This window comes from Uloborus diversus, chromosome 8 (assembly GCF_026930045.1).
Source record: "Uloborus diversus isolate 005 chromosome 8, Udiv.v.3.1, whole genome shotgun sequence".
NCBI classification, from domain to species: Eukaryota; Metazoa; Arthropoda; class Arachnida; order Araneae; family Uloboridae; genus Uloborus; species Uloborus diversus.
In genome coordinates this window covers 150478225-150492942 of record NC_072738.1, presented here as the reverse complement: position 1 = coordinate 150492942, position 14718 = coordinate 150478225, and the positions used below count along the sequence as shown (strand labels likewise).

Genomic DNA, 14718 nt, shown 5'->3' with positions numbered 1-14718 from the left:
GCATGAGATGAAAACACTACATGTTGCATGCTAACAGCACCACAGATCTTCAATAAAGGGATACACCACCCCCATCTTTTATCACTATATCAAGAGGTGTTAGGAGGCGGTCCATGACAGTGACAGTGAGGGCGATCCATGAGCTATGGAATAGCAGCAATGTTATATTGCAAAAAAAAAACCTTAGTTTCGTTTTTAATCTTAATTATTTGTGAATGTAACTTGAATAAATATAAAGAATGAGGGAAGTTTCTTAACGAATGATCTGCGATATGACTCGTATGCACTGTGCGATATTTTCAAGATTTGTTTAAAACATATTTTTTGAACATGGGGCTCATAAGAGTGAATCCGATACTCGAGTTTTACACCGAAGAATTAAAAAGTGAAAGAATTGAAAAACAAACCCCTAAAAAAGAGACATTTTTCATGATCGCTTGAATATTTTGGAGGGAATGCCTATACGGGAGACTCTCACCTTGCTCCAAATACGTATGCTTTTGAACGTTGCACCTCTCTAAACACTCATAGGAATGTTAATGGTTATTATAATACTCCCTTCCTGTCCAAATAAAAATTATGGCCATGAAAATGTCGGAAACTGAAAGAAAATGGGGATTGAGATGGGACGTTGAAGCTAAGCCCCCTTCCAAAATGTTACCCTTTTCCAACCTACAATAGTCTAATACCGTACGGAGCTCTAGATTGCGTAGAATGTAAGAATAAAGAAAATGTAAAAATGTTTTATACATGCGTGTGTTACTTTAAAATAATATATGTGTATGTTGTTTTAATACGTTTTTCCAATTTCAACAAAACCTGCTATCTCTCTCAAAATGTCTTTTAGCAAAAAATCTTGCATTTAAAATGCTTTTTCCCATCGTTCAAAAATGGTAGAAAACAGTAAAGAAAAACTCATAACAAAACTTAAATTTCTTTTTGTTTCAAATGGAAATTTCTAGCGGCAGCAGAAGTTCTGTCTTTCTAAACTCAACGTACCGATTCTGAAAGTGTCCTGTCTCATAGCAAAGCAGGGGGTCTTCCTAAGACCCTGTGGGGTGACCGCGTGTGTAGTAAAATAGTAAACAAGTCAAGCAACAAGGGGAAACCTCAACGCCTGAAGGTTGTCCATTATTCGGATGTCAGCTAATAAATAACATGTGAGGGGTCCTAGATACAGTGACAATTCCTTCTCTGATTGGATGCTCGTCTGTCAATCATGTGAGTTTAGCACATGCCTTCTCGCCATGCTAAAAAACGAGCTCTAGTGAAGCGGCGAGCAACTTTCAAATTCGATCTCTGTCCAGCACCCCCTTAAGGACAGTTATGAGCAGATGATGCCTCTCCCCCCTTTTGAGAAAGTAAATTAGCCTGTGCAAGTAATATATAGTAGTGGGCCACAATAGTGTTTTCTAAAAAAAAATAGTAGGCCGCACAACTAAAAAGGTTGGGAACCTCTGATCCAGACTGTTGGTAACACCTTGACGCACCTACACAGAATTGGATTTTTCTTTTTTTGAGCAATCATGATTGCTTATTGCTTTCATTTGACCGTTTTGATGTGCTATGATTTTATTTTCCCACCAGCATCCTCTTCAGCATCACCGTCGACCGGCTCCTCACGATGCTGCTCCTATAGCGAAAGCCGTCTCCAGGTTGCGTCCATATACTACACACACGTGCATACATACACACACACACACGCACAAACACATACATACAGACACCTACACATACACACACACACAACTACCCACACATTCATGCCTGCACACAGACACAAACACATATGCCCACATACACATACACCCCCCCCACACACACATTCATACACACAGCTTCATACACACAACTACTCACACACTTATGCCAGCACAGAGACACAAAGACACATGTCTACACACACATACCCCTTACACACAAACACACATGCCTATATACACACACTCGTGATTGCGAAAAACATAATTTGAATTCAAGATGTCAAAATTCAAATTAATTTTCTTTTCTTTTTCTTTTTTTTTCATGAGTAAAGAAATTTTTTTAAGTGGATGAGCAGAAATCTCAGAGGATTGGTCAAATTTTTCTCCAAACTGATGCTGGCCTGCCAGACCATTGCTTGAGAATCACTGATCTACATTATAGTAACAAGAATATTGTTCTATTTATGTAGAAAACAATATAAATAAGTAACAAGCGAGTCTACCTAAACACCAGTGTGGCAGCAAAAGGGTATTTTGAAGGTAAAAGTAACTCCAGAGGCCTTAGTTTTAGCTTTGTTGCCAATATTAAGGCAGTAATTTATACACATGTAAGAACTGTTTTGATCAAAATAAAAAACCCCTCCAGAAGGTAGTTCTGGCTGCTCTAGTGATAAGCACGATAATATTTTTACTAGTGTCCACTCTATCTGTACGAGTTGGACAATCCCTTACTATTCCATTTGTTGTGAGCTTTTTATTAACTGAACTATGTGGTAAAATGTTCGCAAAAGGTTAACATGTACAGTGAAAGAAAAACTTAAAGTGCTTGAATGGCTAGAAAGAGGAAGTGATACAAAATTGGTTATTGAAATCGGGTTCAGAAAAGCTACAATCAGAAATTGGAAAAAAAAGAAAGAAAACCAAACAGGCTAAAAATGAACGTTTATGTACTATGATAAGTGATAAAACAATTAAACAATGCCACAATTCAACAGTTTATGTTCATCATAAACTTAGGTGTTCACTTCACAAGCTGTTCAAACTATCTGCAGTCTCAGATCTACAGGGCTCAAATTTCCGACATTTCACAGTAGTTTCTTTTTGCATGAAAGAGCCAATCAAGAGGAAAAATTAATTACCAGTATCCAAAAAAAAAAAGTTCAGTTCAGTACAAAGTAATTATTATTATTGGACAAATACTGATAACTTTAATTTTGGTTGTCATAAAAATGTTGATACTGGTCAGATAACTTTCGTTTGAAGCAATGGATGTCTTTCTGGCATGCAGGAACTGCTGCGAAGAAATAAATAATATTGCATAGTACTAAAATCAAAATAATTTCTTTTAAGAAATAAAATGCATTAAAAAAAAACACGAAAGAGTAAATGCAGATTATCACTTTTCCTAACATTGTACGTTTTATATTTATATTTTTTCCAACCTCACTAGATGCTTTCTTTTTTCTGCATTATTGGGAGTAAATAAGTTTGCAATTTTCCCTCTAATTTTGTCTATTCTCCAGCAGCTTTTCTTTAGCAGCCTTTTACAGTAACCAATTGATAGCATTAAATTCTTGCTATTAAAGTGCCACTAACTACGGAGTATGAAACATTTTTTAAAGATATGTGCTACATATTAAAAAATAAAGAACTGTTTTAAAAACTTTATTAAATATAAAACTGTTTTATGTATAGATATTTTTGAATGGGGTAAAATTCTAATCAACAGACAAGGTGTTTAAAAAATAAATATTTTGCTTAGAAAATTACTGACATGGACGACTGGGCTCGGGATTCCAGTGATTCTGAGGGAAATGAAGATGGAGATGATGAAGATACTGCTAAAAAGCCTGTAAAGAAAAATAAAGATAAGAAGAAGGAAGAGGATGTTGAAGATGAAGGTCGTGAGGAAAGTGATGAGGGAGATTTCGATGACAGAGAAGTGGATTACATTACAGGGTCATCTAGGTAATGATATCTCATTACTCGTGATAGTAAACTTTGTTTCCTATGCTGCAATCAAATTTTGGTCAATTTCAGTTCGTCAATTTCAATCAATTTCTATTTACCCAATATCACATTTAATAGCATAAATATGTATCTGAATTACATAGGTTTCTATAACTGATTTATTACTTTATTAATTAATCTTAATATATAAAAATCAATGTCCTGAGATAACATATATATATATCAACACACAGCTAGGACTCGACCGATGCATCGGCCTGGCCGATGCATCGGTCGGATGCATCGGCCGAGTAACGCATCGATCCGTAACGTCCCGATCGATCCGTAACGCATGTCCTGAGTTAGGGATTCCATGCTGTTGTGATGCGCTTCCTTAGATCATCGGCCTGGCCGATGCATCGGCGCCAATGGTTCAACAATTTAGCCATCGGCATCGGCGGCCGATGCTAACTTGCAGGAAACGTCGGCCCATCGGCCTTAAAAACATCGAAAAGCCGATGGAATTGGCCGATGTTTTTGAAAAAAAAAAAAAGACCTTTGTTTTACTTTTTAATACAAAGTAAAGGGAGTTGTTGTTTTCAAACAAAATTGTTTACTTAAATTTCAGTATGAATTTATATTTTAGTCACCTCTGAAAGAGTTTTTAATACTGCATTCAGGTACCAAACACGTTAATTATTGCGTTGTTTCTTGCGGTTGGATGTACGTAATATGTATCTCTCATAAGTCATAACTAAAAAATGGTAAGCTGTAGAAGGCTAAATTTTTGCCTGTGGGAAGTGCGCACGTTCCAGTTGTGACCTTCCCTTTTTGTTTTCAATCAGATGTTCTAAAAAGCCTATTAACTGATTTTTTGTGGCTATTAATTACTTATTTCAATGCAAAACTAATATAGCGTCTGAGACTGACGATCATTTGGTGATATACAGGGTGTATCAAAAAGAATCATCTGATTTGGCATGTCTATATTTTGAACAGTAATAAACATATGCAATTACAAATTTTTTTGGATGAAAGGGAAACTGAAAAAGTTTCCATATGTCCTTCCATTTTCAAAGGTGTTCCATATGTCCACCTTTAGATATACGGCATATGTCTAAACGGTATTGAAACTCGTCCCACACTGCAGCGAGCATGTCCTGAGTTACGGATTCCACTGCTGTTGTGATGCGCTTCCTTAGATCATCCATTGTTGTTGGTAGAGGAGGCACATATACAGAGTCCTTGATAAATCCCCACAAGAAAAAATCACATACAGTAAGGTCCGGTGACCTCTTGGAGGCCAGAAATGTAAGGATTTGTTATTTTGTCCAGTGCGGCCGATCCACCGATCACAAATCGTTTCATTTAAAAATTCGCGGACTGCCAGATGCCAGTGTGGCGGTGCCCCATCCTGTTGGTAAATGTAATCATTCGAATCTGTCTCCAGTTGGGGATTCTTTTTCCGGATGATTCTTTTTGGTACACCCTGTATTACCGAATTGGAGACCGTGTAAACAAATTTGAGATGGCGAAACCGGTTTTGTTTCATTTTGATCGATTCCCGTTGAACCGACGGTAATTTTTAATTTTTCGATGTTTGTAATATGAATCACAATAATGCAGTCTTTTCTGTATCGCTTCCAGGGCCGATCCTAGAGTGTCGGCCGCCCCTGTGCAAGGACCTAATGTGCCGCCCCTCAAGAGTAATTTGTATATTTTGACTAATCTTTAACGTCTATATAAATCTTTCTTTAAATTTCTATGCCAAGTTCGAATTTAAAAAAAGGGGGGAGGGGACAGAAGAATGATCTTATAAAAAGGAAGAAATTTTTTATAGTAAGAAACTCCTTAGGTACAATTTATATCTTTGAAGAAAGTAATAGATACCATAATCTAGTCGTGAAAACGCATTTTATGGTCTTTCTTCGGTGACATCAGAGAAGGGAAGGAGGAAGGGGAAGCGTGGGGGAAGGTGTCAGGGGTTAAGGGGAGGAAGATTGCACCAAGAAAATTATCGAAATTGACGTATGAAAAATATTTTTAGTTAATCTTTAGTTGTGTTTGGTTGCAAGGACAAAAGAGTCAAGTATATTCAAGGTGATGGAGAAATTTTCGAAATTGACGTCAAATATCGCAATTTTAGGAACTTGACAGTGGCCAATCCAGGTTTTTTTTCTCGCTACCTATTTTTGTAAAAGTATTGCATCATTCTATTTTTGTGAAAGTTTTTTTATATCATTTGCACTGTTTTTGTGAAATTTTAGAAAGAAGCATCCTCATTTTTATAAAAGAGAAGTAGAATAAGTGAAATTTTAGTTCCAAAAGTGTAAATGTCATCTAGTATTATTTTTAACAGGTTTCGTTTTTTTTGGGGGGGGGGGGGGAGCTAAAAACCTAAGAAGTACAAAAAATACCATCGTAGTTTCAGTTTAATGAGCTATGTACTGTGTACAATATAGGAAATTATGAGAAAAACGGTTTCCCAAAACAGATGTTGAAAGATTGCGATAATATTGCATAAATACACTTTGGCGAGAAACAGCTAAAATGAGTTAAAATACTACAAAAAGGTTGCTATTTAAGCAATTGTTCATATAAACCTGCTTAGAATTTTATGTTATGAGTAAATTTTGTTTTAAACAGAGGAACAAATATTATATTTTAAAATGCGAATTTTTGTAAAATTTTCGATGTGTTTGTGAAGCTACTGATTTTATTACTTGATTTTTGTGAAAGTACCGATTTCAAAACAAGATTTTTGTGAAGGTACCGAAAAACAGTAGCAAAATCAGCCTGTATTGGGCCCTGGAAAGTGACGTTGCAGTTCTTTCCTAAAATTCTTTCAAAATTGAAATCAATTTGAAGCTATTTTTTAAGACCGTAGCTTAGGAAGGATCGGCGTTCTTCCTGAAAAATCTCCGAAAGTGAAATTTTAAACCCGCAATTTTGGGTTACCTTTGTTAACGTTGCAAGAGGGAGGGAGATTCAATCGTCTCCCATCGAAAGATTTCGAAATATAAGTTTAAAACGCAAATTTAGGCCGTTTTTGGTGACGGTAGGGGATCTGGCGGCTATCCTTCGGTAATTGCTCGGCACTATTTTTTCAAAAAGCCGTCTTTGGCTAGATTTGAAAACAATAGGGGAAACGTGAAAATATTCCGAACCAAAATATTTTTCGGAACTGAAATCCATTATAGGCTACTTTTGGGAAGGAAGGGTTTTGGGGCTCTTAAACGGATATTTCTAAAATCGCAATTTTATATTATCTTTGGTGACGTTAAACAAAAGTGGGAAGCTTCTAACGGATCTTCCGGATATTTTTCAACATTAATATCTGAAAAATATAACTATTTACTTTTGTCCCACCTCACCTCGACGATTCATGGATATGCCCTAGCACATAAGCCTGGCAGTTCTCCTCCGGAATTCTTTAGAAATATAAGTCCCAAAATTGTATTTTAAGCATTGTTTGATAACGATGGGACTATGAGCGGACGGGGGTTCAGTGTGCCCTCACGAACTGTGTTTTTGAAACTGAAGTCAATTTCAGGTTAGTTTAGGCAGGAAGCTGTGGCTCCACGGAACCGTCTAAAAACGAAATTTTCAGGTATAGTGATTGCGTTGGAGAAAAGGGGGATCCGGGATCTTTCCCCAAAAGTTCTTGAAACTGATGTTTGAGAAACGCAATTTTAGTTTGTTTTTCAATGCGCTAAGTGAGAGGGGGTGGATTTAGGGGCTTCTCTAAAGACGCTAATTGAGACTGTTTTTGGTAGTAATGTTTACGAATGGATTTCGGGGTCCTCCACTGCAAAAATTTCCAAAAATGCCAACGCAATTTTATATGACGTTTGATGAAAGGAAGGGCTGTCGTCTGAAAACACGTTTTGGATTTTGGAGCCAACATTTTTAAGCTATGTTTGTTAAGTTAAGGTGGAAGACGTGAATCAGAGACTTAATTGGGTCCTTAAGATCGATGGTTCAACCAGAGAAATTTTCCGAAAGTAAAGTCCTAGAAACGCAATTTTAAGTCTTCTTTAGTTTCGTCAAGGAGGTCATGGCATCCTTTTGGATCTTCGTTTTGGAGTTACATTTAAATTTGCTTCACGGAGCAAGGGTCCTGTTCTCCTGCCTGATCTGAAACCGGGCAGTTCATTCAAGATTTTAATCAGAAAAATTGTTGTAAAGGGAGGAAAAGTACAACATTATAGTTCGTCATTCATATATGTTACTCTCAAGGGAGTCGCGATTTTCCACTTTCTCCCCACGCATCCACGATTGTAAAACACAGAGTTTGTTACATAGTTTGTCGTTTGAAATGCTTGCGAAAGTATCTAATCAGTATAGCTTTTTTTTTTCAATAAATAAAATATGTCTTCGTTGTTTAGGTCTATAAAAGCTTGGGGGGGTAAACATTAGTGGCCCCCCATCGTTGCTCCTTTTAGACAACACCATTTCATGCTTCAGAAGGGGGCCTTTCCCCTCCCCTGTATCCATGCCTGATTACCGGTTCTGTCACAAACTTTGCAACAAATTGAAGCATGTGTATTAAGAGTAGATATTAATGGACAATGAACCAACACAATGTTCCCTAAAATTCTATTTTTCTTAAACTATGCTATGCTGTTGGGAAATCGACACATACTTTGACAATTGAACATCTAAAAATCAGCGTATTTATTCTACTTATTATAAGTTATCTTGTGAGAAATTCTTGAGGAATTTTGCTTGATTATAAGAACTATATGATGCGGCATGCGGCCGCCCCTTGCTTTGGCCGCCCTTGTGCGGCGCACACTCTGCACACCTGCTAGGATCGGCCCTGATCGCTTCGGCGGAGCTACAAGATTGGGGCCCGTCGAAATATATTTTGGGGCCGTATTTCTCTATCACAGAAGTTGTAAAACATTTATCAAAAGCATTGTTGTAACTCCTGCGGTGCCCCTATGGTTATGGGGCCCTCGCGCAATTGCAACATTTGCTACATTTTAAATCCGCCACTGCAACCTTCAAAACAAACTCGGGTGCAAGTTTTAAAAGGGTTTTTCTGCTCAATGTTTATTATTATTTTGAACTCTATTTTTTGCGACTATTTTTTTGTATTTCCGAGAACACTTGCGTGCTCCTCCTCCCACTCCCTCAATTTCTGAAATTAAACTAAAGTTGTACTTCTGAGTTGTTTAAAACTAACACCATTCATAAAATTATAGTTTTTTTTTTTCAATTTTTATTTATTGTTTAGGAAGAGTTTAGAGCATTAATTAGAAATTTATTAAAGACGTTTTGAATTGTGACATAATTCGGAAAACAAAGAGATTTTGAATTTTTCTTCGGAAGTGCTGAAGTAGATTCAGAAACTCTTCCGAGGCATTGGAGATAGCGCTTCTGTACTAAAAAAATTAAGCCGAAGTTGGGGCCGAAGTTTAACATTGTGAGTTACTCCAAAATTAGAGGGTGACCCCCTAATCCGCCCTCGTCGTTTCAAGCATTTCTTAAATATTTAGCGATTATTTATTTTGGTCAAGAAATGTCATTTTGCGTATTTTTTATACTTGTTTCACCTATATTTTGTAATGCGTCACCTTTTTTGCATCATTAATAGCGATCGATTTTTTTTTCTGTTGTAACTATTTTTATGTATTTATATAAAATCAATAAATAAGTTATTTTCGTTTTCATCATATGTTTAATAATATGTTACAGAAAAGTTTCAAGGATTTTCTACTATGCAATTTTTTAAATTTCAGAAAATTATTGTTAAATTGAAAAATTTAATTTGAACGTGTTTGTAGTGCTCCATAAAAGATTAATCAATCAAATTGTTCAATATTACGTGTGCAAACATCAAATCAAGTAGTATGTATGTATATGTATTCAGTTATTAACTTGGGGTAAATATTGAGTTTGTTTATTGGGGGTAGCTGCGTTTTAAGAATCTCACTCATTTCGTGGCTATTTCTTTTTTCCGCAAAATTTACGCCACTGTTATACATTTTATGAAAAATGCCAACTTTTCTATTCATAAATTTTAAATAAGTATAAAAGTATTCCCATTATGATTTAATATTGTAATTTATCTGTTACCTTTTTTGTTTAACTTGATGACTAAAAAATGTCTACGTGTAAATTTCCACTTTAATAGCGTAATTTGTTGACGGTTTCATAGTTTTTTTTTTTTTTGAATGATTAAACAACATAATTTAATGCTTTTTAACTATGTTTAGTTTACCTAAATCCAAACATTATTAAAATATTACTGAAATCTTAGTTATATGTTCAATTAAAAAAAAAATCAATTGGTTATTAAACAGTCTCTTTGTTTTTCCTCCATTTTTTTTTTCTGTTGTTCTTCGTCTTCCATCATACAGCAGTCAAAAAAGGAGAAGCATAACTACACCCTATACAGATTGTACATAGTACGATCCAAAAGTTCGAGGGATAAGCTGTATAAAACCTTACCCAGAATAGTGCACATTACCGAAGCACATCCACCTACAAAAGGTCATCTTGAGGGACTATGTACTTCTGCCAGTGTTCATATAACTTTTGGAAAAACTCCCGGAAGCCATTTTTCACTACCTTCTGTGATGCAGCTTTATCTTCTCCTGACGGAAGAAAGCGGCGTCCATGCAAATGTTTTTTTTTGCTGGAAACAGGTAAAAGTCACACGGAGCTAAGTCCGACGAAACGTGATGTTATTGGTTTGTCATATCAGAGTATTGACCAATCGAACCGTGCATCCTCAACATGAAAGTCGCCTTCTTCCCCACGATGAAGTCAAAGCAGCAGCGAAAGAGCCCTTACAGGAGGTTGCGATAAATGTCTTCCAGGAGTCCTTCTAAAAGCTATACGAACGGTGGCAGAATTGCATAATCGTTCAAGGTGACTATTTTGTAGATAGATTCACGGTAAATTTTTATACAACTTGTCCTCGAACTTTTAGATTATACTACCTACGTATGAGTTTTCAACTTACTATTTCATAACGTTTTTGAGTGACGTAAGTTTACGCGCATGAAAACATCACAAGAGAATTTGCGATAATTTTAACTAAGGAGGCTTTCAAAATGGATATTTTGGTCATCTATATGTTCTTAGGTACATATGCATGTACATATGCGCAGAAAAAACTTGTGAAGTTTAAATTGGATGATCGTAAAATAAAAATTAGGTCGAAATCTGATTTTTTTTGGGGGGGTTTTTTTTTTGGGGGGGGGTGTATTACAATTCTTTATCCGTAGAAAGGAAGTAAAGTGAAATGAATCAATGATCCTTTAAATCCCTGACAATTTTATCAATTTATTTCTGTTAGATTTTTTTTTTTTTTTTGCCATCGGCCAACAGCATCGGCCATCGGCTATCGGCAATCGGCCATTTTGAGGAAAACAATCGGCCATCGGCCATCTTTGAACAATCGGCCAACAATCGGCATCGGCCCATCGGCCAAAAAATGCCATCGGTCGAGCCCTACACACAGCCAATACCGCTGAAGCCTCAGACTTGAAATTTGGCAGGCATGTCCACATGGTTACAAAAGTATCCACTAAGAAAGGTTTTTTCGAAATATTAATTAATTCGGGAGAAATTAAATAAAACCCCTTAATATCTGTTAAATTAAAACCTGCCATTGAAATTCAAGCCCCTTATTTTCAGAGGCTTTCCTCCATTCAAATCATTATTCAGTACTTCATCTCAACTTTTATTCGATAGCGAATTTTCAATTTGATATTGTTTTTGTTTCTCATGTGATTCTTCGAGGCTTTTCTCAAGCCAAATAATAATGTTTCTGTCTTTTGCTTTCATTTTTTCAAAACTAGAAACGAAGTTTTTAAGAACATTATCACAGGCAGACTATCCTTTTGAATTTTGAAAAGTGCAGTTTCCTGTAAACGTTTGCTTTGCAATAACCGTTAATAAGTCACAAGGACAGACATTAAAAGTAGCAGGGATCAATTTAAGAGAAGACTTTTTTCACACGGCCAATTTTATGTAGCTTGCTCCAAAGTCAGTTCATCAAGCAGCTTAATAATTTTAGCACCAGAAAAAAAAACTAAAAATGTTGTATACAAAGAAGTTCTTGCTTAAACATAGGTATAACAATAAAATGTGGATGGCCTGTGTTTGCAAAGAAAATCAATACTTTAAAAGGATCGTTAATAACAGTTAAAGATCGGTTAAGGACAAGGTCATATATATAAGGAGTCCAGGGGCCCCGGGATCCTCCCAAAATTAGAAAAATTTACAATAAGAAGCATAAATGATGGAAGCTGAAACTTACTTACCTTTACTTCAATGTTTTATTCGCAACTCCAACGAACTATAGGGGGCACTGCAGTCACTGTCTAATGGCGGACGAAAAAACTAAAACAAACGCACGTGGTAACGAATAAAATGCTAAAAGTGTTGTGATTTTTGTTTGTATGTATGATTTTTTTGTGTTATCCTTTTTAAATTAATATTTTAAGTCCTGAGAATATTTTGGCCCACGTAGAAAGAAATGAGAATTCAAGAAGCATTACTAAACGTCAAACATTAATGCAAACTACGTAGTTCGTAGTTCTAAGCAACCATTTCCACGATGTTGAATTCGATATTTATCAATTCTTGATAAAACTAAATAATAATTGTGGCCTGACAAGAATAACAATTAATGCTAGATAATTTAATTATGTGACATTACAAATTATTATCAACAAAAGATGATACTTCTTTGCCTTGCTTGGCTAGCGCTTATTGTTTTGCATTTGTAGCTGAGTTATTTCTCTCAAATTCCCGAATCGGTTAATTTAAAACTTTTCTGTTTCGATGTTTCTAATTTCTGAGTTACGATTTAATTATGTCATGTTATGCAAATCATCAACAAAATTCTCACGGAAATATGGAAGTAGTTTTCTTTTCAGTTGAATGACCATTATTTCTTTTAACTTATCGAATTCTGTAATCTTACTATCATTTTATTCCACTCATGATAAAAATAAAAAATGGTTTAAGTAAAAACGCGAAATCTCGCCAAGGTTACTTTGCTCACGCAATACTAAAACTAGAACCCTAAACAAATTTGGCGAAACCTTTCAGCTGAGAATAAAAGGAATAAAGTAAATTCTTTCTCAGTTAAACATTTTTCATTTTGTTCTACGATAATATATTCAAGAAAATATTTTGCATACTGTCCATTCCAACTGAATGCTGTTGTAAAATATGGTTAGTTAAATTAATTTAAGATTAAAAAAAAAAAACCATATTCTTACAAATTCATACAAAACAATAAAATTTTCTACCTTGTATAGCGTTATCCAAGTTTGTTAATCCAGAGTTTTCGCTTTAACCATTTCTCAATCAACTCACATTTTAAAAGGAAATAAGGAAAACTAACATTATTCTGAGAAGCTCGAGAATACTACTAAGGGACTAAAATTTCTGTAGTTGAAAGCTACAGAAATCGAACTAAGACACATCGATTGCGTTAATAAATACTCAGAACAAACTGCCTGTGTTTACGTTAACAGACACACATGGAACGCAACGTGGCAAAGTTTTAGTTTTTCCGGCAGTTTTGTAAATCACCGCAAGGTAGCTTATTCGAGCGCTGGAGTTGCAAATTCATCTTTTCTTATTTCCTGATTTTAAGAAAAAAATATTTATTTTGTTATTGTTTTTTCTTTTTTAAGTTTCTATTTGTTTTGGTTGCCAGAATGTACTCTCTTATACTTTGACATGCCAATCCCTTTTTTAGTGCCAGGTGTGACTGACGTAGGTTAGCATCAGACCCTAATCACTTGCATATTCTCTTTGAATGACATTTCTTTTATTAATACTAATAACGATAATTAAATGTAAAATTTATTCATTACTGTAATTAAATGTTTTATGCAGTACATGTGAGTATAAAAAAATTTTTGTGGGCAAAGCTTTTCCCCTGAAAAAAATATGTAAACCTGTTGTTTCTTTTTAAAATTTTTATGTTCACATTACTTATTCAGCATTGAGTGTCTTTTGAGATGGTAGATTTGTTTATGTTTTATGTGCTTTATTATCAGTTCAGAAGCGGAATTGGAAGATGAGAAAATTAATCGGGAGTTGAAAGGTGTAGAAGATGAGGAAGCTATGAGAAAGCTTGACGCATCTGAAGATGAAGAAGAAACTGAGGAGAACAAAGAAACAGAAGAAAATCAAGAACAAGAAAAACCACCAGAACAACCCAAAAGTAAAAGTAAAAAGAAGGAAGGAAAAGGTAACTGTATGTCAATTCTTATAATACCAAAAAGAAAAACAGAATTGCTTGCATTTATTAGATGTTTGGAAATATTTTAAAATTGTTTGAAACTCATATTTTAAAGGCATTAATAACCATTCATATAATAATGACTGATTTTGAATTCAAAAATAATTATTGAAAAATTCATTTTAATTGTTGTGTCCTTAATTTGTTTATATTCTTATGCACATCTGTGTAAAAAAAAACCTTGATCATTCAGTTAAATCACATAAATAGTTTTACACTCCATAGAGAAAATGAAGAATTTGATTCCAAGCTATAGCTTCCAAAAATTTTTAAAAAATGTAACTCTGAATACACTATTTTAAACTAAATGAAATAGAAAAATCCTAACTATAATAAGCATTAACTGAAACCATTTTAGAACAGGAAATCTGATAGTAACAATTTAGTACACAGGTCAGTGTTTTTAAATTTACGTTAGAAAGCATATTAATATCAATGCTTAGATATTATTTTGTAGAAAATTTTCAACTGTGAAAATAAGCATTGAATAACAAGCATTAAACCTTAGGCCTGAATATTTAAAAAAATTGCATTTTTCCATTTTTTAAAAAATATCTTTTAGGGTATTTTCAAAGACTTTTCAAGGCATGTTTCATATTTTAAGGCTTTCCCCCGCGCCCCCTTGACATGTTAGGTGCTTGAAACCATTTAGGCTTTTAATATACTTTATAATTGTTTCACATAGGATAATTTTTTTTATTAGAAATTGTTATAATATTTCTGCCTTTATATTTTGACCATCAATATCTCCTACAACCTGCTTATTAGCGCTTCCTACAGAAA

The 14718-nt window shown here is 34.8% G+C and overlaps 1 protein-coding gene across 1 annotated transcript in view; it reads left to right on the top strand.

Annotated features, from left to right (window-relative positions):
* Nucleotides 1-14718, top strand: part of LOC129228684 (general transcription factor IIF subunit 1-like) — a 59225-nt gene that overhangs the window by 32564 nt on the left and 11943 nt on the right. The window contains exons 7-8 of the mRNA XM_054863368.1: nucleotides 3466-3671; nucleotides 13691-13884. Coding sequence (XP_054719343.1) covers nucleotides 3466-3671; nucleotides 13691-13884 — 400 coding nt within the window. The remainder of the gene's footprint in view (nucleotides 1-3465; nucleotides 3672-13690; nucleotides 13885-14718) is intronic.